This window comes from Contarinia nasturtii, unplaced genomic scaffold, assembly GCF_009176525.2.
Source record: "Contarinia nasturtii isolate CC-2019 unplaced genomic scaffold, AAFC_CNas_1.1 Cnas_scaffold_187, whole genome shotgun sequence".
In the NCBI taxonomy this organism is placed as follows: domain Eukaryota; kingdom Metazoa; phylum Arthropoda; class Insecta; order Diptera; family Cecidomyiidae; genus Contarinia; species Contarinia nasturtii.
In genome coordinates, this window is record NW_022197544.1 from 9,189,531 (window position 1) to 9,215,438 (window position 25,908).

At 32.5% G+C, this 25,908-nt stretch overlaps 5 protein-coding genes across 19 annotated transcripts in view; 2 read left to right on the top strand and 3 right to left on the bottom strand.

Annotated features, from left to right (window-relative positions):
• Positions 1-6: 6 nt before the first annotated feature.
• On the bottom strand, positions 7-7,670 carry LOC116352608 (protein FAM76A). 2 transcript variants are annotated; one of them, XM_031785332.1, is made up of 6 exons: positions 7,298-7,670; positions 6,965-7,221; positions 5,550-5,614; positions 5,231-5,350; positions 4,368-4,461; positions 7-1,269 (listed from the first exon to the last, which is right to left on the bottom strand). In XM_031785332.1, exons 2-6 carry the CDS (start codon positions 7,052-7,054, stop codon positions 619-621), a joined length of 1,020 nt encoding a protein of 339 aa, XP_031641192.1. In that variant the 5' UTR covers positions 7,055-7,221; positions 7,298-7,670; the 3' UTR covers positions 7-618. The 2 variants fall into 2 exon arrangements, with proteins under 2 accessions (XP_031641192.1, XP_031641191.1); XM_031785331.1 differs by having other exon boundaries at positions 6,965-7,670.
• Positions 7,671-8,190: 520 nt separating this feature from the next.
• On the top strand, positions 8,191-14,273 carry LOC116352251 (dnaJ homolog subfamily C member 5 homolog). 7 transcript variants are annotated; one of them, XM_031784693.1, is made up of 8 exons: positions 8,191-8,465; positions 9,129-9,445; positions 11,123-11,261; positions 11,327-11,479; positions 11,598-11,732; positions 12,715-12,750; positions 13,037-13,217; positions 14,090-14,273. In XM_031784693.1, exons 2-8 carry the CDS (start codon positions 9,426-9,428, stop codon positions 14,116-14,118), a joined length of 693 nt encoding a protein of 230 aa, XP_031640553.1. In that variant the 5' UTR covers positions 8,191-8,465; positions 9,129-9,425; the 3' UTR covers positions 14,119-14,273. The 7 variants fall into 7 exon arrangements, 6 of the variants coding, with proteins under 6 accessions (XP_031640553.1, XP_031640554.1, XP_031640552.1 ...); XM_031784694.1 differs by having other exon boundaries at positions 8,191-8,424; XM_031784692.1 differs by having other exon boundaries at positions 8,399-8,508.
• A 606-nt stretch (positions 14,274-14,879) lies between these two features.
• On the bottom strand, positions 14,880-19,079 carry LOC116352249. Of its 5 annotated transcripts, none has more exons than XM_031784688.1 (6): positions 18,764-19,079; positions 18,445-18,609; positions 18,226-18,360; positions 17,995-18,129; positions 17,764-17,883; positions 14,880-17,569 (listed from the first exon to the last, which is right to left on the bottom strand). In XM_031784688.1, exons 2-6 carry the CDS (start codon positions 18,565-18,567, stop codon positions 17,330-17,332), a joined length of 753 nt encoding a protein of 250 aa, XP_031640548.1. In that variant the 5' UTR covers positions 18,568-18,609; positions 18,764-19,079; the 3' UTR covers positions 14,880-17,329. The 5 variants fall into 5 exon arrangements, with proteins under 5 accessions (XP_031640548.1, XP_031640547.1, XP_031640546.1 ...); XM_031784687.1 differs by having other exon boundaries at positions 18,754-19,079; XM_031784689.1 differs by lacking the exon at positions 18,764-19,079 and having other exon boundaries at positions 14,884-16,852; positions 17,446-17,569; positions 18,445-18,746.
• LOC116352248 (E3 ubiquitin-protein ligase NRDP1) overlaps positions 18,971-25,908 on the top strand; it is a 17,361-nt gene continuing 10,423 nt past the window's right edge. The window contains exon 1 of one of the 3 annotated variants that reach the window (XM_031784680.1): positions 18,971-19,219. The gene's annotated coding sequence lies outside the window, so the exon portion shown is untranslated. Of the gene's footprint in view, positions 19,220-19,524; positions 19,932-25,908 lie in introns of those variants that run through there. The other 2 variants (XM_031784685.1, XM_031784682.1) reach the window with 2 other exon arrangements.
• LOC116352247 lies at positions 21,409-25,626 on the bottom strand. Of its 2 annotated transcripts, XM_031784679.1 has the most exons (4): positions 25,059-25,626; positions 24,830-24,994; positions 22,411-24,735; positions 21,409-21,843 (listed from the first exon to the last, which is right to left on the bottom strand). In XM_031784679.1, the coding sequence occupies exons 2-3, from the start codon at positions 24,899-24,901 to the stop codon at positions 23,155-23,157; spliced, it is 1,653 nt and encodes a 550-aa protein (XP_031640539.1). In that variant the 5' UTR covers positions 24,902-24,994; positions 25,059-25,626; the 3' UTR covers positions 21,409-21,843; positions 22,411-23,154. The 2 variants fall into 2 exon arrangements, with proteins under 2 accessions (XP_031640539.1, XP_031640538.1); XM_031784678.1 differs by having other exon boundaries at positions 24,830-25,626.

Genomic DNA, 25,908 nt, shown 5'->3' on the forward strand with positions numbered 1-25,908 from the left:
GACACAGATTAAATAAATCCGAAAACAGAACAATTGAAATAGACAGAGAGAGAGACAGACAGACATACGAATGAAATAATAGGTAATGCTTTAGAAGTTTCCACAGATGATAACGTTTGTTCGTTCATTTAGAATGTATTATCAAAAGATTTAATAGTTTAAAAAATACTATTCATGGTAATATTTTATCTGAGATATTGAAATGACAGCCACTTGCCAATGTTATTGATTTTCACTTACATTTATGAAAATTAAAAAAAAAGGGAGAAACAAATACATTTAGAACACAAATTCTTTTCAATTCCGAAATTTCGTCAAAGTATGTGTTTGGTTGTGAAATAGCCAAGAATGCATTTTGGTTATCTCGTATGTTTCAACACGTAATTGCGTCATTACTTTTTTTTCGCTTTAACTCGGTAGTTAATTTTGACATTAATTTTTTGAAAATATCATTTTTCGGATTTTTTTTTCTTTTGTATATTTTCATGTTCAGTATAAATTTAGATTTTTCTGAGTTTTTTTTATCCCTTACATATACTATTATTATTATAAACTATTGAAGAAAATTAAAATGTGAAAGTGAACGGAGACAATAAGGAAGTGAATACAGTTTTGTTCCTAGTTTGTTGTTGGACTATCGGTGCCCGATCCACCAGATGCCGAACCGCTGCCACTGTTTTCCGTTCGAATTTCTTTCACTGTGCTGGCTGTATCACTGATGATTCCAATCTTAACGGATGGACCTTTTTTCGTGTTTTTTGATAATTGAGCTACTTCCTTCAGTAAACTGGACACTTTTTTATTGAGCACATCAATTTTGGCTTCATAAAATTTTTCCGTTTCTTTCATTTTGTTGCGCATCTCATTTTCGCTGGTGAAATTTTTACTTTTCAATTCGGTCATCAATTTATCTTTGGCCAATAGATCCCGATCTTTTTGTGCCAAACGCTTTTGTAAGCTTGCAATTTGTTCTTTTAATTGTGTCATTGCCACAACATGATCAGAACTATTTGGATCGATTGATACGCCACTGTTTCGTGGAATTTTCTCCGGTATTTCCGGCAGTACCTGCTTTGATGAATCACTTCGCTGTATCTTTTTATGATTCTCTTTGATTTGTTGCTGTTGTTGATTCTGTTGCGGTACCGGTTGCTTGTCCGTACTTGGACGCTTTTTGGTTAATCGATTGTCCGTTTCGACTTGACGAGCCTTGGCTAGGGCACGTTTAAATGATAATGTACAAAGCCAGCACAATAATTTTCCATCAATCTAATAATAAAAAAGAAAAGAAAAATATTAAATTAGTAAAAAAATACAGCTAAAACTTATTGTACACACATAAAAAAGGAAATCTACAAAAAGTCTAAAGAAAAGTGTTTGTCATTTTTTTTCTCGTCACGCTTGAATAAATGTTGTATTGCCCATTGTACGTTATTTGCAACACTATACACTGAGTAGCAGTTAAAACTGAGAAATATGATAAGAATTTCCATATTCAAAATCAATTTAATTCATAGGATACTATCATTAAAATAAACAAATAAAATTTCGGCAGAATATCGACGATATTTGAAAATCATGTTTTGGATTTTGTTTTGTCTTGATTCATTTTCATTCAGTTGCTTTAAAACAACAAGAAATTGAACTTAAGCGGAATGAAGAAGGAAAACTGTGAACACACATACGAACATTAAATGAATTTCATTTTGTCTGATCTTGACAGATTATTTTTTAAAATTTAAATAAACATTGATTTTGTTTGTTTAAGACACTGTCGAATTTTTACTTATTAAATAAATTCTTATGCTATCAGCACAAAGAACACGCAAACTTCGCATACTGTCTACTTAATTTCTTGCTGTCCAACAACAGCAAGTGCATAATCAAAAACAATTTGAAATGCGAGAGTCGACCGAATTCGTTAATTACAAAATCAACATACTCAGTTTACTCGTTGCTCATATTATCTTTATAAACAAACGATTACGAATAAATGGATGTATTTTCGATTCTTTGATTGAATCAATCACAGACTTTTAACTAACTTACTGTTTATGATTCAAATAAATATCAAACTTTTATCTGAGTTTCGGCTTTTTTTGGTTATAAATATGCGCATTTTGTTCTTTTTGTAATATGCTTGAATGAATCACATTTGGTACGTACTCATTATATTAAAATCTACGACACATTTTTTCAGCTATCATATTTCGTCCATAGACAATAGTCTATATTAAACTACTAAGGATTGGTATAATTCTGAAACATGACATGACATTCTTGTTTGAATTAAAATCAATTAATTCTTTGATATTAATTGGTGCAATTTTGATGGATTTTTGAGTTTATAGATCGCATTAGTTCGATTATGCAGATAAATAATTTATTGAACATCTTGTCTGAGTTCATAATACGTAATAAGCATTGCGACTATCATTTGTTTACAATAAAATTGCATATGGAAAAAGTGAAAATTTCCTGACCTATTCATTAAAATATATGGATTACAAAGAGTGCCGTCACTATAGGATTTTTTTGTATGTGTGTGTGTCTGTAGAAGGAATCAAATTGCGTATGAAATATTCTTAAGCATTACATTGAATTTCTTTGCTGAATTGCACGTCACCACATACTATGAATACATTACTGAGTTTTGTGCAGGTGAAAATCACGCAACCAAGTCGTTATTTTATAAATCGGTTATTCTACACATAATTTTCTTTACAATAATTTCGTTCGATATATAACAATATATATTAGGGTGGGTCAATTTGTAGGGGGCCGAAAAAATCTTCAAGTGCTCTTCGCGATTCTGGTTCTATGGGTCATAACAAGCATTTTGCCCAAGGAACCATATGTCTAAAATGAATTTTGAGTCTGCCAAATTTTCTAGATAGATTTCTTCCAAAATATTTAAAAATCGACTTAGATATTGCATGAAATGCAAAAAAAAAAAAATATTTTTTCTCTAGCCAAATGTGTATGCGGGGATTTTTGGGGTCGAGGAATCCATTTCTGATATTTATTTTGCCATATAATAACGTTTTGATACGATTTCCATACAAAAACTGGCAAAAATGGTCGTTTTCTTCTTTTTTTTCCATTTTTTTTTTGGTGATGTCGATTTTTTCATCGGATCAAAAAATTATGTTCTACAAAGTTGTTCAGAATGATGAGAGAAATTTTTTGGGTCAGTTGCCCTTCAACTCCCCCCACCCCCTAGGGGGTCAGGGATCATAACCCCTTAACCCCTGATTTTTTTAACCTGAAACTCAAAAATTCTGCTTCAGCATGCCAAAAAACCTTTAGAAAGTGTTTTTTCAAGATGCCCTTCGAGCCAATTTTCACAAAATAGTCTCATAGTATTTGGCCCCAAATGAGGGGATCTTACTTTTTGTAAAGGTTTTTTGGCATGCTGGAGCCGAATTTTTGGGTTTCAGGTCAAAAAAATCAGGGGTTAAGGGATTATGACCCAAAAAATTTCTCTCATCATTCTGAACAACTTTGTAGAACATAATTTTTTGATCCGATGAGAAAATCGACATCACCGAAAAAAAATTGGAAACAAAAGTAAAAAACGACCATTCTTCGACCCCAAAAACCCCATTTGGCTAGAGAAAAAATAATGTTTTTTTGCATTTTTAATGTAATATCTAAGTCGATTTTTAAATATTTTGGAAAAAATCTATCTAGAAAAATTGGCAGACTCGAAATTTATTTTAGACATATGGTTCCTTGGGCAAAAATGCTTGTTATGACCCATGGAAACAAAATCGCGATGAGCCTTCGATGCAAAAAAATTGACCCACCCTAATATATATATATATAGCACTTTAACAATAACATGACATACATAAATGAGATCATTTGCTTAAGGAGAACTTTTTATGTTTAACAATAAAATTTAGTGAATGAAAATGTTGTGCAACATAAACAAAAGAGCAACTCTTTTTTACAATAAACAATTGTCACATAATTATGGTAAATTCTTATCTAATTTCTCAGTTTCGGTTCTGCACGTACATATATTCCTATATCATTCGAAATGATCACAAATTGCAATTAATGACAATTGTTTGAAGCTTTGATTCTCAGTCAATTGAATCAATCACTGTGCATTTGTGTGTGTTGTTGACAAATAACATTATCTCTGGAACGGTTGCAGAGTTCCGTTGGTTGTTGCTTAACATGATGCATCTCGATGGCGCGTCGAATTTATTTTCGAGTGCAATAACACTTTCGTTTTTTTTTCCATACAATGGACAATATTTAGTATATAAGTCACTCTGAGTGTTTGTGTGTGTCAAGCGGCTCGTCAAATATTCTATCCTGCGTTTAAATTCGTGTGCTCGAAGTTGGAAACGAACCTTTTTATTTTCATCATGTCTATCAAAAGCACATCGTTGTTTACATTGGTCACACGTAACAGCTGGGCCATATTTTAACTCTGAGTTTGTACACCTAATTGATAACGGTATAATAATGGTTTGCGTCATAAGAAACGGACGAGTTCAAAAAAAAAAAATAACAAACACTTTTCTTTTTTTTCGATTTGTTTAAAAAAGGAAAGGAATTTTTTTTTTACTTTTTTTATACAAAACGGAATGGAAAAACAAATTTGTTGGGAAATGGTTGAACGAAATAAGATTTTTTTCTCCATACTTTTGTGTATATATATAAAAAAAAATATTAAAGGAGCTAATAGATTTGTAATCAGAGAAAATTGGAACAAAACTAGACGCCAAGCCGTGTCTCTTTCTATACTGTCACTTCAGTTCAATGGGTGCGCATAAATGAAACAATTTGTGTTAGATGAGTAATAACATCAAACCATTATTCAAAGCTCAAATGACGAACATGATAAGTGCTTTAATTTCCTCGTTTTCACATTGATTAATTCGAAATATTTATAGCCTAACACAGTATCGTTTTCCATTTTGTTTTGTTCATTGATTCTATACAAAGAAAAGATTTGGCTTCTTTTATATTTTATTCCAATTATTCCAGTTGATTTAAATTCAACCCTTCATTGTGATTAATTTTGTTTTGTTTTATTCTTTAAAAATCGCTTATTTCATTCGTCCAATCTCACGAACAAAATGTATAACAAATTATTGAAATGAAAATGTTAATTGTGTGTCATTGGCACATGTTGACAATTGACAAAAAGAAAAATCTAGCAATCAAATGATGAAAAAAACATATTATAATGAATTGGTACTTAACGAACCTTTGGCACTTGGTTCCAATAAAAGCGGCTATTATGTTGCAGTATTCACATGCTGACGGTTTTCCATACTGCTTAACATTATATTCACATTTTTTGCAAATTCCGGATGTGCTGCCTTTGCTGTAATATCAATTAAATTGTGTGTGAGTGCTGCTTTCGATTTTTTTTTGTCATTCAATTATTTATTGGCACTAAGGTGTGTGTGATAAGATAAATTGTCTCGTAAAGATTGACCACAGTTCAAACATTGGATGGACGTAATCATTTGACGATCGAAAACGATACGTTTTCATAATCCGTTTGAAAGGGTTTAAATTACCTGCTTTGTTGGAATTCGGAACGGCAATATGTACATTTGACTATTGGAAATGAACCTCTACACTCCTGGAATAGAATAGAACATTTTCATATATACATCATTAAATTCGATTTAAATGTTTGTCAATCTTGTCGCATACAAGTGATCCATATCCTCTTTATCTAGATCATTTGAATGTATCATTTATCATTTATGTTATGTTCCCGTTATTGTTATTGAAATTTGTTTGTTGTGATAAAATTTAACAAAAGTGGCGAAAAAAATCGATGAATTAACAAGTCTGAACAGACAAGTTCAAAAAAAAGTTATGTACAAAACGCTATGTAAGTCACGTAATCGTGCTGTAAACAGCAAACGTAAGAATCTAGTTCAAAACAATACGAAATAAATTATATTGCAATCGTATGGCAGCATGTGCGACTGCAAGTCATATCGCACATAAAAACTGAGTCAATGTTATGAAGCATTTTCAATGTGACCGCCATAAAGTGCTAAAAATACGACATGTGCCAGAGTATGAGACAGTGGATAAATGCCTATTCTAATGTTCCGCCAGCCAAAATATTCAATACAAAATTCATTGGCACACTTCGAGAGAGAGAGAGAGAGAGAGAGATACATGAGAGATAGACAGATCGGTTACAATAAACAAATCAACGGCGCAATGAGGGAAGAGAACAATGCGAAAAACTTCCTGAATTTATGTACGCTATTTATGGCTGAGTATGTGACTTACGTGGCTCAATCATAATTCGTTACTTCATTCCGAAAGCTGACTGAGTTAGGTTTTTTTTAAAATTATATATGCGGATTGGATAATGGGACATTTTATATCATTTTTTGGACTTGAAATAGACAATGCAATAGATAAATGTAAATAAAAAAATACAAGCGCCAAGTTCCTCGAAGGCAAATTTTGAGGAATTACCAGAAACAGAAATGAAACAAAGAGAATTGAGATAGAAAGCGACGGTCATAACCAATATGGCGAGCGTCTCAATAATTTTTTGACGTCATTGCAAATCTTAGGTAAAAAAATAGCGTTTTTTGTAATATTTAAATTAAGTTGTAGGTTCTGTGGCGAAATTTATACGAAAATTCAAATGAAATCGCTATGGAATATGCACAACGCAAAAGTTTAATTCACAAAATAATTAGACCTTGATTAAATACCGTACAAAACGAACAAGCGCATCGTACCAACGACGACGACAACCACAAAAACAACAACAGGGTTAATGCTACGCTACGCTTTCTTTTCTACCTGTGTAACTCATTTCTTTTTTTTCCCGATCTATGAATTCAATTACAATAAATATTTGAGAATAAAAACAAAAGAACTGTTGCACATGTAGTATAAGAGGGCGTTGATCGATGGTAATAATTTGATCAATCAATTATTTGATGTTGTTTACCTTGCATAATTGCTGGCCAGAACTCAGCTCTTCGAAAGGATGCCTTGAAAAGCATTTGGAGCAAGCAAACAAAACCACTTGTGAACTCATTGTCTGTTTCGTTGTTATTTTTCGATTCTCCTTTCCTGCACTCTGGTGCTGTTCTTTCGTTTAAAGTTGAATAGAAGGGAAAAAAACGTCTCTCGGCTGTTGAATCGGTTGGTCGTGATTATCAAGCACTTGCACAAAATCTTTTATTCTCAAGTTTATAATGGTCCCTTTGAATTAAAACGTATTTTATGCAGGATATATATTTTGTTTTCTTCGTTTACTAAAATTGTATCACAGTCATACGTTTCAAATTGTTGCTCTTGGTTTGTTTTGAATTTGTTGATTTGAAAATGTTTTTGTGCAATTCAGATGCTTCAATATACACTGTGTGTTTCGTTGCAAACAACTAATAAAAAAAATCTCTCGCTTTTTTTCACTCAAATTGAGAATATCGACACCAAAAACACATTCGCTTCAAACAAAATCACAAAATCGGAACAAAATTTATCTAAACAAATACGTTAAAATCAATGTATATCTTTTATTTAATATCTTTGTTCACATAGAAATTTTTTCCATTCGCGTCAATGCCGTCTCCAAAACTAATGACGAACACGGACAACTGTATTACCGTACATTGAATGTTGAGAGAAATGCTAGACGATTCGAATGCGATCGTTTCCAAATCTAAAGTGGAGAGAAAATGTATAAAAAAGCATAATGGCGGCGCATAAACGCACTTGCTACATACATTGAGGCATCTTTCTTAAGTCCCATTCACACGTTCAATACAACAATTTCTGTGATAATTTACCATTTTAATTTCCATTATACGTTGCAAATAATCAGAAAATATCATTTTTTTACGAATATGATATATAATTAATATAATTCAGATAAAAAGCAACGCACAAAAAATTTTCATTGAAGAAAGTGATTGAAGTCGGTTTACATGGATGATTCAAAAGCAACGAATTCACGCTTTGACAGTTCTCGATGTCAGCCATCATTTTTTACATAGCCGTTTTTCAAATACACTTTCGTGTACAGCTCGAAACTATGAAGCCCAATTAAAATTGCACGCACACATTCAAGCTTCAAATGACGGAAAATAAAATATTCGTCTATAAAACAAGACCGAAGTATTTACAATATTGATGTGAAATGAATTAGTTTTGAATGAATTGTAAATGCGAATGCAAACGGTTTGTTGAATTAAATGGGAATGTGCGTTTTGTTAGTGTTCACGAACATTCATATGACATTTCACGTGCAGCACATTTGAATGTAATATCCAAATGCAAACGGGACGTTCACGCCAAAACTATTCCTTTATCGATTGAGAATCGTTCTCACATACATACGCGCGCACGAATTCGTGTACTTGTACAAGAAGCAAAAAAACACACACTTTTTTTTCGCTCTCCATCGTAGGTACAATTTTGCGCTAAAATCGCACCAAAATACCATTGTAAGTGAGCAACCGAACAGCACCCATAAGGATATCAATTAAAGTGAATTTCTCTTTTCAAATATCGATAAAGCATTTTTTTTTTATTTTAAATTCTCGACTGCTCAATTCAGTGTGTGTTGACGATTTCATTTGACATACAACTGGATTATTCAGTGTGTAAGATAGAAAATCATTATCACATCGAATTTGTAAAATTTCTTAAGAATAAAAAGGAGAAGAAGAAGAAGAAAAAACACACACGTAAAAGAAAACGAAACGACCAACGAAATTGGTGTTATTGCGGGAATACATATAAATTTTAATGCATACAGTTGTCAACTCTATTGTACTTCAAATACATTGATTGCAGTCGAAAATTGTTTTGTCGACAAACGTTCGAATAACTTTTCATTTCTGAAGTGGCATTCAATCATCAGTTGTGTGTAATTTTGACGGGTGTACAGATATCTGCATATGTGGAATATGTATATAACAGATTTTCTATTCTTCCGTGTGTTTTCTTGGATATTTTTTTGAAAAAAAATATATTAATATTGTTTTTTTATTCTCTTCTGTAAGTGTATGATTATTGTTGCTGTTCGATTGCTTCGATTAAACAACAAAAGGAATTTTTATAAGAATTTCAGAACATTACTGACATTTGTTTTTGACCATTTACAGAACGATCATCAAGTACATGTGATTGCAAATTTTTTCCAAATTCTGAATCCAATTTATTTGAATTTAAGACTGAGTGAATTGCTATTAATGCGATAGATACTGTTTCTTGTGTATATATATATCAAGTATATATTTTCTTCCACACACACCTTATAATTGCATCGTGTCGACTCTTATAGAAAATTGAATCATTACATTTTGACACAGTGACATAGTCAATTAGTGATTAAGTACGTTTAAGGGCAACCATAATCCAAAGACAACCAATCAGCTAAAGACGAAGAAAAACAATCCACAATGGAAAAGAGAAAATTATCGTAAGTCATTCAAAATTGTTTAATATTATTTGTGGATTTGAAATGGATAGCATACTTCACTTGTATAAGTATGCGAGCATAAATAGTTGTGCGAGTACAGTGAACAAGTGCAGGAAAAATCGATTTTCACACTCATTTATTTTTCGGTTTTGACATTATCAGGCATTCTCACATTTTTATCGTATTGTATTGTCTGAAGTTGCAATTGCTTGCAATGATTCATTTATTTAAAATAAACAACAACAAAAAAAGACTGCTGATAATGTGAAAATAGTTGATTGCAACTCACTCATTCTTGTTTCGTATGCACGACAGCTCTTAAGCAGATGTTTTCACCACCACATGATATTTTAAATGGTTATAAAGGTGGAATTTAACCTTCGAACTGGCGCCGAAGCGATCAGCCTCATTTTGACTCCTAATATCGTTCAATAGACTCATTTTGGTTTCATGAAAATCCAATTTATCAGACCAAAATCGGCGAGGAAAAGTATTTTTTTTACAGAGAATCAATGAATGATCAAATATTTGTAATCAATGAATGGTGTTGAGGTGTGTGACAATTTGAAAATCAATCATATTTTGTATACGTAGTAATTCAAAATGCTTCAATAGATACCAAATTACAATTGAATCCAATTTCAACACTTTTTGTACAGCAGAACATATGCCATATCATTTGGTATGCATCACAATTCAAGTGAAAAGTCTAATTTTTCCAAACCCATCAAATTGGGTTATTCAATTACATTCGATGGAAAGTAGTAAATGAAGAAATTGCTATAATTAATGTTTGCTTTTTATAAATTTTATTTTCTGCATTGAATACGTGTATATCTGTTAACTGCAGATGATTTCTATATAAGTAGACTATAGTCTATAGCATGTATTGCTTAAATGTTTCTTTAAAAAATGGAAATAAAATGCGATTAAGTTTCGATACAGCGAGATTTTGGTGTAAATTTACGGAATCATCGACCATTTTAATGGTTTTGATTTCAAGTTGCGGTGTTAATTTGGTACATCATGAGTGTATTTCGTGCCAAGAAAATCCAATCTCTTCTTTTCAGACGGTTGATTTTTAGCGCGCGCACACACATACATTCACGCAAATATATCACAAGACCATTGGGATTGATATGTTTAACAAGTACTAAAGTGTTGTCACCATTTTTGAGTCGCTGAGAAATAAAAAATCTATTGAACATAATTTCGGGAAAATACGGTGACATATTCTGAAATAAAGAATCATTCCAAACATTTTAATTAACATCAACTTTATGTGGCACATTTATTTGAAATTTTGTAACATTATTCGCTTTTTCTCAATTATTTTGTATTTCCATTCTTAACGACTCACGCGCACGCAACGTGTATGATATGCGAGCATCAAACCACAAAACGCCGAACAAACATATCGCGTTTTGCAATCAAACTCTTTGAAATCTTAGAAGATAATACTGTCGCATGCATTCACATGCATCTTTCATCGTAGAGTTGATGTTCTGGACTGATAAACACATCCATATTAAACGAGCATATTCAATTTCCAAATGCATTCGTTCCGTTTCTCACAATGACAACTGGATTTTTGTTGTTGTTGCGCAAAAAAAGACGACAGTTTTTGATTTATTAAGTCTCATTTGTTATTGTTCTTTTTTTTTCATTTTAATACAGAACTTCTGGAGATACATTGTACGAAATACTAGGTCTTTCTAAAACAGCCACACCCGATGAAATTAAGAAAACGTACCGAAAGTTAGCGCTTAAATACCATCCAGACAAGAACCCAGACAATCCAGATGCTGCTGATAAGGTATTAATTTTTTTTTAAATGAAACGATTTTTATTTATTCACTTATGTTGGTATTTGATTTTTAGTTCAAGGAAGTGAATCGAGCCAATTCGATTTTGAGCGATTTAACGAAACGAAATATTTACGATAACTATGGATCGCTTGGACTTTATATTGCTGAACAATTTGGTGAGGAGAATGTAAACGCATACTTCGTGGTTACATCGCCAGCTTGTAAGGTTTGTACTGCACATCGAACAATAAATGCGATCAAGCAACATGATTTATTTTCAATCATTCGAATGTGACACTTTGTGGTGTTATTTTGACTGTTTTTTTTTCAATTATTTTTCTTAGGCCTGCGTCATAATTTGCGGTGTCATAACAGGCTGTTATTGTTGCTGTTGCTGCTGCTGTTGTTGCAATTTCTGCTTTGGAAAATACAAACCAGCTGCACATGATCACGATTCTAAGGACTACCAGCATTTACATGTGAGTATTGTAACAAATCTTTTTTGTCCCCCCCCCAAATTTTAATCAATTTATTTAACAGTTACGATATTTCTATAACGATTAGATGAACATTGCACTTGATATTAAGAAATCACATATCATATTGCTTTTCTGATGAGCTAATCCAAATATTCAATACACACACACGCACAAAATTCAGTCATTTTCAAACGAAAAAAAAGACAATCGATTTGCACGAAATTCACATTTGAAATATTGTGTACCGTAATGTATTCACTAGCTCCATTCATCATTATATTGATTTCTATTTGTTTTTGTTTGTTTCATTTTTGTTACACGATTCATTCCACACATCATCCATTCGTACTATATTGAAATATTATATACACATAAAATACATATAATTAGACTTGGTTTTAATGAACATGTTGGCATTTTGCAATTTCATGAGAGCCATCAAGCAGCCTGTGTGTACTCTCAGAATATATTATGTTCAAGGTTTTTCACGATGAAAATACTTTCAATTATAAAAAAAAAATGCGACGATTTTATATGCTTACTGCATGACGCGCATTGTGCTTGGCTCTATTAACCCCAATATTTTATTTTTTATAGAAGAAGAATTGTGTGCCAGTTTCACAAATGCAAGAACATTTAATAATCAATTATTATGGACCATCTGAACGGTTCCATATATTTAACTCACTAACCAAAAGCATTTTAACATATTTTTTTTTTTGTCTGATGAACCACTTTGATTAATCATTTTCTTTTCTCACAAAAAACTTTTCTGTTTTTTTCTCTTCTCGATGCAATTTTTTGTTATATTGGTTCTAAACAAAATCACACTAATAATTTTGATTTGATATTATTTTTTTAAATTTAAATTTAAAAAAACGTTTCAATTCGATATATGTTTCCTTTGTTTTAATATTTTTAAATGTTTTTTTGTTTGTTTTAATTTTATTGTTTGGTTCAATCTGTTCTTTTATTTACCCAGCGTGATGCAAATCATCCAGATGGAACATCAGGACGTGTAAGTTCATATTCACTCATATTTTGCGAAACTATTTTTAACCATTTTAATTTAAATGACAACAAGAATGCTTTTCATTTTGATTTATAATCATTCCGCATGTGCATGCACCACCCACTCCAAGTAATATGCATATTTATTTTTGTAGAATCGTTAATTTTATTTTTTATCAATAATATTTTTGGTTAGATGTAAGATCGGCAAATAATCAATCACTTTGCATATGAAAATCAATTTTGGTGTATTATTTTAATGTAAATTTTTATATCTTTGGACAATGTTACAGGAGGACTTCAATGACATGGATGGCGGTGCACCAGTTACTTCACAACCGGCACCAGGTCAAGGTACCAGCAATTCCAATATACCAATTGCAATGCCCGCTCCAAATCCAACCAATCCATTTGCCAGCATGGCTACAGAGCAAACATCGCTCAATACATCTGAACAAGCCACATATACACCAGGTAATTAAATGCACATCGTTTGATCAATTGTTTAACTCTTGAACATTTCACATGCAAACGTTTGCATTCGGGCTCAATAACCTAATCGCATACACATTATTCGTTTATGTGTGTGCTCGTGTGAATTGCATCCAATAAATCAATAAAAAAAATCCATTTTTCTACATGAGCAATAATTCATATTTTTTTTTCGTTCTGTATATATTCTATCTCTCTCACTCTCTCTCTCTCTCTCTTCATGAACAATCCAAAATCAAAAGCCTATTAAAACAAGCAAGAATTGACATAGTTATTAATGAGCATTAACATCAAACATATATTTTGAGCTCATACATAAAATTCTTTTCTGCGAAATACTCGGGGAATGAATTGATCTCCAGTTGGGATGTTTATTGGAATGGGATTTTATGACCAGGTTGGTAGATTGAAAATGATATCAAGTAAATTGAAGATGACCGTTACTTTAACTATTTATCAATTTGTAACTGACTATTACTATTTTTAATATTCTATAATTTGTTTGTTCGTTTTCATTTGAATTTTTTTTTTTTACACACTTTTGCAAAATGAAAAACATTTGCATAGAAAACATAAAAGGAAAATATACAGGAAATTTCAAGTAGACTTTCCGATGAAATGATATTTGTTTGAAAATCGATATTATTCATTTTATTTTCACATCGATCTTGATTTATTTTATTATTCGCAATTGTTTCACACAAAAAACCATTTACACCAAAGTAAAGTATCAAGTAAAGAGTAAAAGTTCATTTTTAACGGAATGCCATTTGAATTGAACATAGTTTGCTTTAAATTTCCCATGAATACACACATTTTTAATTTAATTTTCTTTTATTTCATGTTTCAAATAGGTTTAACATCATCTTCTCCAAGGCGTTGAAAAACCCATCATTAGAGGACACAAAATTACTTTTTTTTGCTATTATTATATCCACAATAATAATTGAAATTTCTTCGTGTGTACACAATTTATAGGAAGTGAAAAAAACAACATTCAAAAAATAAATAAAATGAACCTTATAAATTACTGATATACGTCATTAGCTTATTATGGAAAGAAATCCTTAATATTAATCCCTACTATTATTATATTTACCATCTATTTAATGAAAAAAGAATATTCATCAATAATTTAATGTAAAACAAAATTAGCGTAGCATTGAAATTACCTTCTCAAGTTAAAATCTCGTTTAACATTTTGTTTCAATTCCAATTTATCAAAAATTGTTTGACACAGACTTTTCATTTTTTTTTTTGTTTGTTTTTATCTTGGTCATTGATTTGTGTGTTATTTAAATGTTAGTTTTGTGAATTTTTTTTTTCATCGTCAAATATCATCTGAAATATAAAGAAACAATTTTTTTTTGTTTCAAAATTAAAAAAAAAGTTATAAATTTAGAATTAAGCAGCAATTAAGCAAGTCAAACAGTTCAGGCATGTACACAGATTCAATAAAAATCAATTATCTCAATAACGGATAAAAACTCAAAATATTAAAAACAATTCAATTTTGTTTGCATTCAAATAGATTTTAATGATATATTTCTTTGTCATTCGATAAAATTCATTTTCTTTTCTCATATAATGTATATTTATATTTACAACAAATGAAAAGAGAAACCGATTTAATGCAAGTATTTCTTGTTAGTTTCATATGTTCTTTCCGATTAAATTTTCAATGTACGTCAATAAAATCTAATCAACGAATATTATTCTCACAACACCCGTTTCTTTTACTGATCGTCTTTTATCATTATCATTTAATATATAAATTTTAAAATCGATGCGATGTAAGTTCAAGGAATGTGTATAAATATTTATAATCTTTATTCACCGCCAAAACTGGCTGAATCATCTGAGTTTTTACAATTTTTTATACATTTGTTGGTGGGAAAAAGGTATGAATCAGTGATATACTATGGTGAACATGTGATCACAGTTAAAAACCACATCTTTTCAATAATAATCTTACGACCACATACAATATTCTAACGGTCACCCACACGGTCCACCAGCCCGGGTCAGTAGTACGAATGACCACTCAGCCACCATCCCAGGCTGCACGATATAGGTAAATAGACCGAATGGGGCCGCCGAATTCGCAGTGGTCACTACGCCCCCCATGGCCAAAAGTTAAAATTACATCTTTATAACAAATAAATGAATAAACAATTAGCTACGTCTTACTGTAATAGCTAAAAGTTATCCCGTCAAACAGCAAAAAACGCTTATAAATAGTTAATATTTTCAAATTGCACGCGGATACGATGAGTCGGAAACTAATAAATAAATATAATTTTAAATACTATATCTATATAAAAAAATAAATCACAATGTATCACATTTGCTCGTTTAAGAAAACAGTGTTATAATTGGACACCAATGACAAGTGATCATCGCTTAAGGCTAAAAGTCGATTTTTGAAAGTTGATCTCTTTGATTGCATTGAAAATAGTTCGTGGACCCTATTTGACATTTGTCATTGATTTTGAAGTACTCGACACTTCTCAAGTTACGTTCATTTTGATTGCGGGCCATTTCAGTCTTCAGTGATGGGCAGTGAACATTATTTTGCATCAAGTCGAATATGAATAAAATTGATGCGTTTATACGGCGCCTTTGGAGTGATTGCATGTTTAGTTTGCCCAGGCGAGCGCTGTACGATGATATTTTGTAGTGATTCGAGATGTTTGGATACTCCTCGAGTGCAAACATTGAGAACTGACGAAGGCAAGATTCAATTTTGTTCTTGTGAATGCCATGGTACGGTAGCCATACTAAACTGCCATACTCCAAGATTGATTGTACGAGGGCGCAGTATAATGACTTGAGAGTATTAACATCAGGAATATCGTAGCAGAATCTCTTTACGAATCCGAGCGCTGATGTTGCTTTGGCCACGATTGAATCGATGTGATTGATGAAGTTGATTTTGCTGTCAAAAATTACTCCCAAGTCCTCTTTGTGCGCTTACTCTCTTAAAATTGTGACTGCCATATGAGTAGGAGCACATGATTCTCTCTCTCCTTTTCGATATCGACATAACAGAGCATTTGTCGAGATTTAGGTAAAGTTTGTTTGCTTCGCACCAGTTCTTTAATTTATCAATTGCCACTTGAAGTTTGATAGTGTCATTGGTGTCAGTGATTGAAGTTGCCAATTTCAAATCGTCAGCAAACAGAGAGAGAAAAATGTCGTCATCCGCAATGGAATTTACAATATCGTTGATGAGAAGTAAAAATAGGGTGGGGCCCAAGTGACTACCTTGAGGCACCCCTGAGTTAGCAACAAACTCACTTGATTTCATTTGCCCATATTTCACAAATTGACGACGATTTGACGAATACGATTTGATCCAATCGATTAAGTTTGGTGGCAGATTGAAATTGTGAAGTTTTGAAATCAGAATCGAATGATCAACAATGTCAAATGCCTTACTGAAGTCTGTGTAAAGTACTTCTAGCCCTTCTTCTTTAGCCCAAAATATATCGTTGCTGCGATGATAATTTTTGTACATTATAGTGGTATAAACGATTTTTTGAAATTTTGGAATCGACCGGAATTTGACTACCCATTAAAAAAAATGGCTATTGGTGTCCGTCCCCTAGTTTTCACTGAAATATGAGAATCTTAATGTTAGATATCTTATCTACACACAAAATAACATCTGTAACAGTTCAGCCATCTGGTGGTAAAATTTCAAATTACAACCTTTACTGGCAACATTTTGCGAGCTCGTATTTTTTTATGATCAATAGCCCTAATCATCTGTACAACATACTGATACTTATATTTTAAGTCTTATATTGGTAATTTAAATAGTAAAATACTACTAGCTCAGTTCGAAGTCGAATAATTGATCAAATACACAACCACTGCTGTTCTCTTAAATTCAATATACCAATAAATCACTGATTTTATTGGTAGTAATGATGGTAATTCACAATTTCACCATCAGATGGTGTATCTATTACCGATCTCTTTTTTGTGTATTTATACATAATTCATATAATACAATCCAATACGAAAAATAATTATCAGAGAGAGAGGGAGAGTACAAAACGATACCGCATTATATAAATTACAATGTGCTAGTATTTTCTTCCTTGGCCCCTAGCTTTATGATTCTTGATTAAGCATTTCATATAGAGGGGAGGGCTTTTTCGTTTGAATTTGTACCTGGAATCGCTCAAATCCAGAAATTTACCAGGCGTGGGTGGTTTTTCATTCAACGGTGGTGTAGGATTAAGTTGATATTCTTTTGCTGTAGCCGTTGCTGATATAACTCCACTTGAACCAGGCTGTGACGCATCATTTTGGATGTCATCTATCTAAAAAAGAAATGAAATGAAATGTGGAAATCATAAATAATTATCAGTGAATATTTGCAGTAAAGCGAAATACGGCGGATATGTTATTACGAATGATTTAACAATAGCTTTTACTTGTTTCTTGGGAATTAGATACGTTTTGTGCAAATTATTTGAAAACTGATGAAAAAAAGAACAAAAAAGGGTGTAATTACCTCTACCATATAAAACAACAGCTTTCCGGATTCCACCTCTTGTTTATGAACTTGTAATTCGCTCGTATTCTTTGCGCAATCTGCACAAATCATTTTTGTGTACACGTCTGCTTCTTTAATCTATAATAAATTGGTGTAATAGATGTAAAAGAATAACGCAATCGAATCAATAATCGTATGCAAAAGAAGTAGGAACCCGTAAAAAAACATTTTAAATAAATTAAACCTTACTTCAATATCGTGTAGCTCACGTATTGCATTCAGTAAACTTGGGCAAGCTGTAATGTCCTTCTTGCCAACTTCTACAAAACACAAACGACATTTTGATTGTAAATCTTGAAGATTCTTCATTTTTGACTTGAATACCTTGATTAAATGACAAAAAACACCAATGTATATACACAAACATCAATGATTGATGATCAATCACAAGGAAACTTATTTTAAAAATAGTGTAATTACCTTTTCGTGCATTTCAACCAGTGCCGTGTACAGGTCTTGACCTAATTCAACCCGCTTTTTGTGAAAAGTAAATAAATGCGTTTTGCTTGTGCAGTTTGAACAAATCATTTTTGAATATCTGTCCGTGTCTTTGATCTATAATAAATTGGCACAATATTAGTCAATGAACACACATTATCGCATAAAAAAATTCATATTTAAAATAAAAGAAATTCTTACCTCAATACCAAAGAGTTCATGTATTTTTTGCTGTAAGATTGGCCCATTTGTTACATCGTTTTCTCCCTTTCTTGTGAAACACAAACGACATTTCGACCGTAATTCGCTTAAAGTTGTTGCCATGATTAATGTGAAGGGGTTTGAGAAAAAAAAACACTAAAAAAACTTGTTGAATTCAAAAAATATTTCCGATTATTTTGTACAATCAAATCAAATTTGAATTTGAAGTATTATCAGTGGGTTTTTGTACGGTTTACAGAAAATTGCCGTTTTCTTCAATTTTTCAATAAATGACAGTCATTTACATACACACACTCACTCTGTTGCTATTCTCTGTTATTGTGCAGTTGCCGACAAAATGTCAAAAATCACGCTGTTACTTTGTCACGAAAATGACCATCCCACGATTTGACGTTTGTTTGCCTAAGCGGACAATAAGAGAAAAAAATAAAACCGAACTACAAAACTGAAGTGAACAAAAGTATCGTCATCTCTTTCGTGTAATCATCAAACAGACCGATGATGCACATAATGCTATTATATTTTGCGTATAAATCAGCTTGTTTTGCGTTCATATACACTGAACCATCAATTGATATAAATACAGACGATTGTGCTAGTGCTTCAAAATGTCGACACAAAAGGCACGATCTGCCCATGTGAATGTATGAACTAGACAGAGTGAACGTCGTCTTTCGTGCAGGTCATTGCAGAACGTAGAAAACAAAATTTGCAAACATTTTTTTTATGGACTAAATTTAATTCTATGCAAAATGTATGTGCAAAATAACACCATTGTTTGTCCAATAAGTATCGTGTTTTTATTTCCTTCTTTCTCTCGTCGTTCATTGTGTGTTTTTGGTTCGAAATCAAAGTGATTTGCGCTTACTTAATATTTATATTTATGATTGATTGAACTGCTTTTTTTATAAAAAATAATAATAATAATAATAGAACCTGTGCAAATATTAGATAAATATTAGATAAATTTTATTTTTGGTGGACAGATCCGTGTCAGTGTTTCTTCATTCCCGTCTATTTCAGCACATTTATTTTTAATATCAATGTACGATTATTGACAATAATAACATTTGCTGCTGTGTTTGATTAAATGTGATCGCATCAACTTGTCATTATTAAAAGCGTATCAAAATGCAAATAATTTATGGTGCTTCTAAATGAACATTTCCAAAGGAACCGCTGTTAAATAGTGCCCATAAAAGAAATTCATAATAATAAATTAAAGATTCGGATAAGTGACAAAAAAAAATTGTGTGAAATATTCAAGCCGGTGCCCGTCGTTTTGCACAAATACACATAAAAATCGATTGTGTTATTCAGTTGTTTTGCTTTTAGATTCACATCGAAATAGTCAAATATAATGTGGTTTGTCTTGCATTTGGACATTGTACGTCGCGAATAATAAGACGGATGGTCAGATACAGAGCGAAAAGAAAAGAAAGAAAATAAATCAAATGAATTAAATGGTGCGTTTTGTGTGTGTGTGTGTTTTTTTTTATTTCGTCTGTTCGTTGTGCCAGCGATCAGAGAGGAAAAACTGTATAGCAGAAAAAATAGGCATGCGGTGCAATACTTTCAGTGATATAGATCTCTTTTCTCTTTGTCATTCCACATTCACATTCTGGCAAACAAAACCCACCTCAACTAAAAGCCAAAATCTATTCAAGTCAGTAGTAGGAAAAGGCGGGTTCTAGGCCAAACTTTGCGGCACCCTTGCGGCACCCTTGCGGCACCGCATGCCTGCCGCATCGATTTGCCTAGAAATCTGCCTTCCACTACCATACACCGTATTTCATTCACTCACACATTCAATTGTTTTCTCGTTCAATTCTCTCTATCAAACACTCAAAAATTTATCCAACAACAAAATACATTGGTGCGTTTTAAGATCATTTGTTTACATTTTGAAAGCTCGGTAGTTTTTTTACTTCGTTTGTATGAACATACGAAACGAATCCAACAACAAAATACATGGCAAATACAAAAAACGCTCACCCACTCAGTCACACATTCACTCGTTCGCTCGATTGTATACTACATCTCTCTCTCTCTCTCTCTCTCTCTCTCTCTCTTTTTCTCTCTTTCTCTCACGTTCATGAAAATAGTTCGATTTTTGGTTCGTTTTCTCGTTTTCATGAAAATATTTCGATTTTAGGTTCAATTTCGTGAAGATAGTTCAATTTTAGGTTCGTTTTCATAAAAATAGTTCGATTTTAGGTTCGAATTGATGAAAATAGTTCGATTTTAAGTCCGAATTGGTGAAAATAGTTCGATTTGAGGTTTGATTTCATATAAAAAAAGTTCGATTTGAGGTATCGACACTTGTCGATGTTGAACGCATGTTAAACACCTTAAAACATGTGAAGCGATTGGAATTTTTCGCTTAGTACACAAAAAACTATAATTCACTTTAGTGCAATCGTTGCTCAATTGGCATTGAGTTATTCAAAATGACAAAGACTATATTCTTGCTTAACATTTTGATGTAAAATAAGCAATATTTGCCGAGTTATTTGAGAACAATGCGAGAAAAGGTGAAAAAATACCACTTTTTTGGAAAAAATTTCGCCAAAAAGGCCATCCAAATGCGGTCATATTGTCATGACATGTAGAGAAAAATTGTTTATTATAGCCTGATCAACAGCTTTGCCCAAGACAGTATGCAAAAATAATGAACTCATTACGAGCTATGGGCTAAAATTGATATGATCGAAAATTGAAAAAAAGTAAAAAAAAACATGAGTCTGAGCCAGAAACTTTGAATCCGATTTTAAAGTCCAAATAGGCTGAGTATTCCAAATCCAGCTAGGGTTTGACTACCATGGGGAAGTACTAACTTATAGTATAGGTCCCACCGTTGCCCGAGGTTTTGTGTTGCACTGTGTTATTGATACGTTGTAAACATGGCGTAAAAGAATATACGAAAAATAAAAAAACCACAAATAGAAGAAACATCGAATCCATTTATTCATTTTTGTTTTGAAAATTGCTGAATTCCAGATTTTCCATTCAGAAATTGACTGTTCGTAAATTTCATAATGCATAAAATTACAATCAAAATGGAATCCATCAATTGAGCGACATTTCGTCGGAATAACCTAATCCTAGCATAATTTTCTGCATTGGGCATTGCCATTGAGAATGGTATTCAAAGAAAAAAAAAAATACAGAACAATGTGATTTTATTGAATTTTGAATTAAATAATGGATTTTGCAAAGCGATGGTTCGTTGATCTCACTGATATGGATCTTCATCCGTTAAAAGACCCTCTGGGACTCTTTTTCTCTCAATCTCAGGGAAGTTAATTTGACAGTAGTTGTTCCTCCATCCATGGGGTAACCACATGTTAACTTTATACCAGGCGGCTGAAGTTTGAGCTGAGAAATAGAATAGAATCGAAATTATTTTATCATTAACGAAATTTTTATTAATGAGTTTTTATAATATAAGGCAAGTTTACACTTCCCGTGGAATGAAAAAAAAAAATTTAACAATACAAAAACTAATTAATCAATGAGACTCCTCATTCTGATGCAAAAAACGGAGTTCCAATGCGTAAAAAGAACAAAATTCAATAGACAAAACCAAAATGCACGAATCAATTCTAGGAATTCACACTTCAATCGAACCAAAATCCAAATTTTTCAACGAATATGAGTGATAGGATTTCGCTGTTTACAGGTCATCAGTGCGACTTTGTTCGAACCATCCGCAGATCGAGTCAAACACAAACTAAAAGAAGTAACTAAAACTTAAAGAATATTTTTGTATTAAATTCGGATTGCCGTCCGTTTTTCAGTGTATCAATTTGCCAACATGATTTGCAAAAGGAGAAATTCTTTTAGTTTGTGTTTGACTCGATTTGCTGAAATCGTGTAACTCATTTCGTTGAACCATTTGGATTTTGGTTCGATTGGTGCAGTAAAACAACAATACAAACTTACCATTTTCATTTTCATCAAAATAGTATGTTCCATGTGGCTGTATAAAATTCTGACGGATTTGTCCTGGTCGCAAATTACCTAGTTGAGTTTTTACCCAAAACTCATCATCTCTTTGGGTTCTTTCAGTTCGGACTTCCACATACGCATGGAAGTGACCGAATTCACTACTTGGACGATCCGTACCGTAAGCCACATCAAAATGGTCGGCTGGCAAATCGTAGATTAAGAAGTTGCTTGCGGAGCAACTGAGAATAAAACTCAGAATGAAGAGAGACTTCATATTTTAATGTTCACAGTTGACACCTTTGAAAAATGCTTGAAGTGCATATGTTAGCTCCAGAAACTGAACTGATTTTAGCATATTTGAAAAGCTCTATATATATATGAAACAAACGTGACAATAATTGAAACTGAAATGCAACTATAAAACTGAGTAAGCGAAATTCAAGAACAATGTAAATGGAATCGTGATCAACTGACAAACTGATAAACTAACAAAGAATCAAGATCATAAATAACTTTTGCAAAAGTCACGTACTATTTTAGAATCGAGAACTCATCATTTTAAATTTAGAACAAAATGCATATATTATTGTTGGTCGATTCACGGACAGACTGCATGAATATCATCACACTTATTCGTCGTTACACTTATTTAACGTAATTTACGTGATATAATGAATGCACATGCTTTGATGAATGCACGTGTCTGAATAAGCATTTTTTTAATACTAATACAATTTGTTAAATAGGATAAAAAAATTGTTTCGCGCTAACTCGTTGTTCAATGGTTAAAAATTTGGGGACTGTGTTCAAAATATAAATTGCTTGCGTATTCTTCACATATTCATCGTGAAGAAGTTTATGGAAAAAGAGTTGAATTGTAAGTTTGATGCCACTAGTACGATCTTCAACCGATTTCAGAATTTCATAGTACTCCACATCATCGATGGGAAACGAAAGATGTGGACGTTTATCTGATTTAATAAATAAATGCCATCCTTCGAACACCAATTTTGACAATGAATGTGATGCATGCTGTAAAATTGATTTGATCGTCATAAGTGTTTCGTTCTTCGTATGAAGATTATATTTCATATGAAATGTCTCCAGGTTTGGCATATGTTCCAGTAAATACCACATTTCATCAAACGTAGGAATCTGGTTTCGCATACGAAATTCTGTAATATTTCCAAATGTAGGAATGTAAGTCAACTCCGTGTAAAAATCGGAATGTAAGCTCACTTTCAGATTCTCGATTTGTATATTCGGTGAACTCAGTGTAGCCACAATAGATTGATATTCAAGGTGATTTACTTCAAAATCGAATTCTTTCAATTCACTTAAATAACCCGAATTCGAGACGAAATCAGCACTTGTAATTCGTAGTACTTTCAATTTTGAGTTTACTTCAAGAAATTTATGTATAGCTTCGCAAACTAACTTGTTACATGCATAGCAGTTAAAAGTAGCTTCAACCAATTTAGGCAATGTGCTGTTTGATGGAATTAAAGATTCCACATGGAGATCAAAATGCACGTCTAAAACTTCAAGGTTCGAACAAGCGGATATTATCTCAAAAAACGATCTACTCTTAATGAAGTATACACGTAGTGTTCTCAATCTTTCAAATAATGTTTTCAATTTCAAAAAAATTTCTTTCAATGTTGATTCAGGTGTGTGATAAGCAGAAAATTCCAATTCTTTCAGCCCATTGCAATATTTGCTTATAATTCTCAAATCAAGATGCGTGTCTTCATTTATATTCACTGAATAACGGCTAGGACTTCTGTGCACTAGCGATACCGATGAAATTGATGAACCGAATTTGCTGAAAAAATTGGTGACCTGTGATTTTGTTGGCTTACGGTCCCACGTTAAATCGCCGATACGGATCTTTTTTGATTTGTATTTGCTTGAAAATGCTTCTTTAGCAACACGATCGAAGCGTATACAAACATTTGCCACTGACATTAATGTCGACAAATGTAATTTTGTGAAAATTTCTCGTAAGCAATCGTCATTCAGCACATTTAAAATATGTTTGCATGAATCTTGTTTTGGCGGATGTAACAACGCGCCTATCGCACAATCGAGTTGTAAAACTGTATCCGAAACTAGTTTTGATTTGCGTTTGAATTCTTCGTATGATTTTACTTCACATTTATTGTCTTCAATTTCCATATAACCTTTGGATATTAGCTCATCCGCAACCGAATCGTCTTCAAATTCAATCAGTCCAATTCGAACGTCATTACGTTTTTCAATACCAACAAACCGAAGTTTACCAAATTTCTCGAATATTGCATGTTGATTGAAATAAAACTGAAAGTTACGAGAGAAAAAAATACTTTACAATCAGAGATGCAGCGCAAAAATTGAATGGGTTGAGCAAAACAAAAAAATATATGTAACCTACTTCGTGCATTGGGTATACGCAGATTACAGTTGACTTCGGTGTATATATTTGTTCATCCAAAATTATGCTCATTTTTATGACTTTTAGTTTGATATTCTCATCAATTTGAAAGGAGCCCAATGAAATTGTAAATAATCGCGAATTATTAAACAATTGGATTTGTTTCTAATGAAAAATAACAAAATCTTTATGCATCGCACTTTTGCTATATCAGATAAAATAATCTTGCATTCGCTTTCCGATGTCGGCGGTGGCAGCATCAACGGCAATCATGTAGTTTTTTCTTGTACAGTTGTTGTTGGTTCTGCTGTACACACAGACACACACACTGGAATATTGTTATTTTAGTGTTTTTCTATTTTTCGATATTTCTTCTTCTTTGTGTTTGGTTCTTTTTCACTTTCTATTGAAACTTCAAACTTGTATATCTTTTGTGCACAGCACAAAACATTTTTGTTATTATTCACCAACTACCGCTTCTATCGATTCATTTTTTGTGTTTTTTTCTCGCTTTCGATAGATTTGTTTAACTTATAAAGACCGTTGATTATTCAAATAAAACCGATTACTCTTATGTTTGATTATTTTTGAGAAGAGTACACTTTATTTTCATGTTTCATCGCCACGGCAATTTCACAAAGAAGAAAGAGAAACAACTCATTTCCCTGACAGTTCACTACCTCTCACACACTCATCTTCACTCGCACACACACTCACCACATACATCGAACGCTCTCTCGAATGTGCCGTTGATGTATATTACGTTCCGATATCCTCGACAAAAAAGCTTGCATTTTTACAAATACTTTGAACGTAAATCGTACAAAGTGCTCGTTGGTTATACGTATTCTTTTGACAGTGTTCTAATATCGAACATACTGCACGAGATGAGCGCGTTTTCACTCACATGCACACACGTTATTCTCAATTTTGGTCGCTCGTGTTCGCGATTTCATATACATACATGAATTCGTTGTATACGTGTGACGGTAAAACAGCGTTCGATGAATCATTGAGTCGTTAACGTGAGAGAAAGAGAGAAAGAGAAAGAGAGAGAGAGAGAGAGAGAGAGAGAGAGA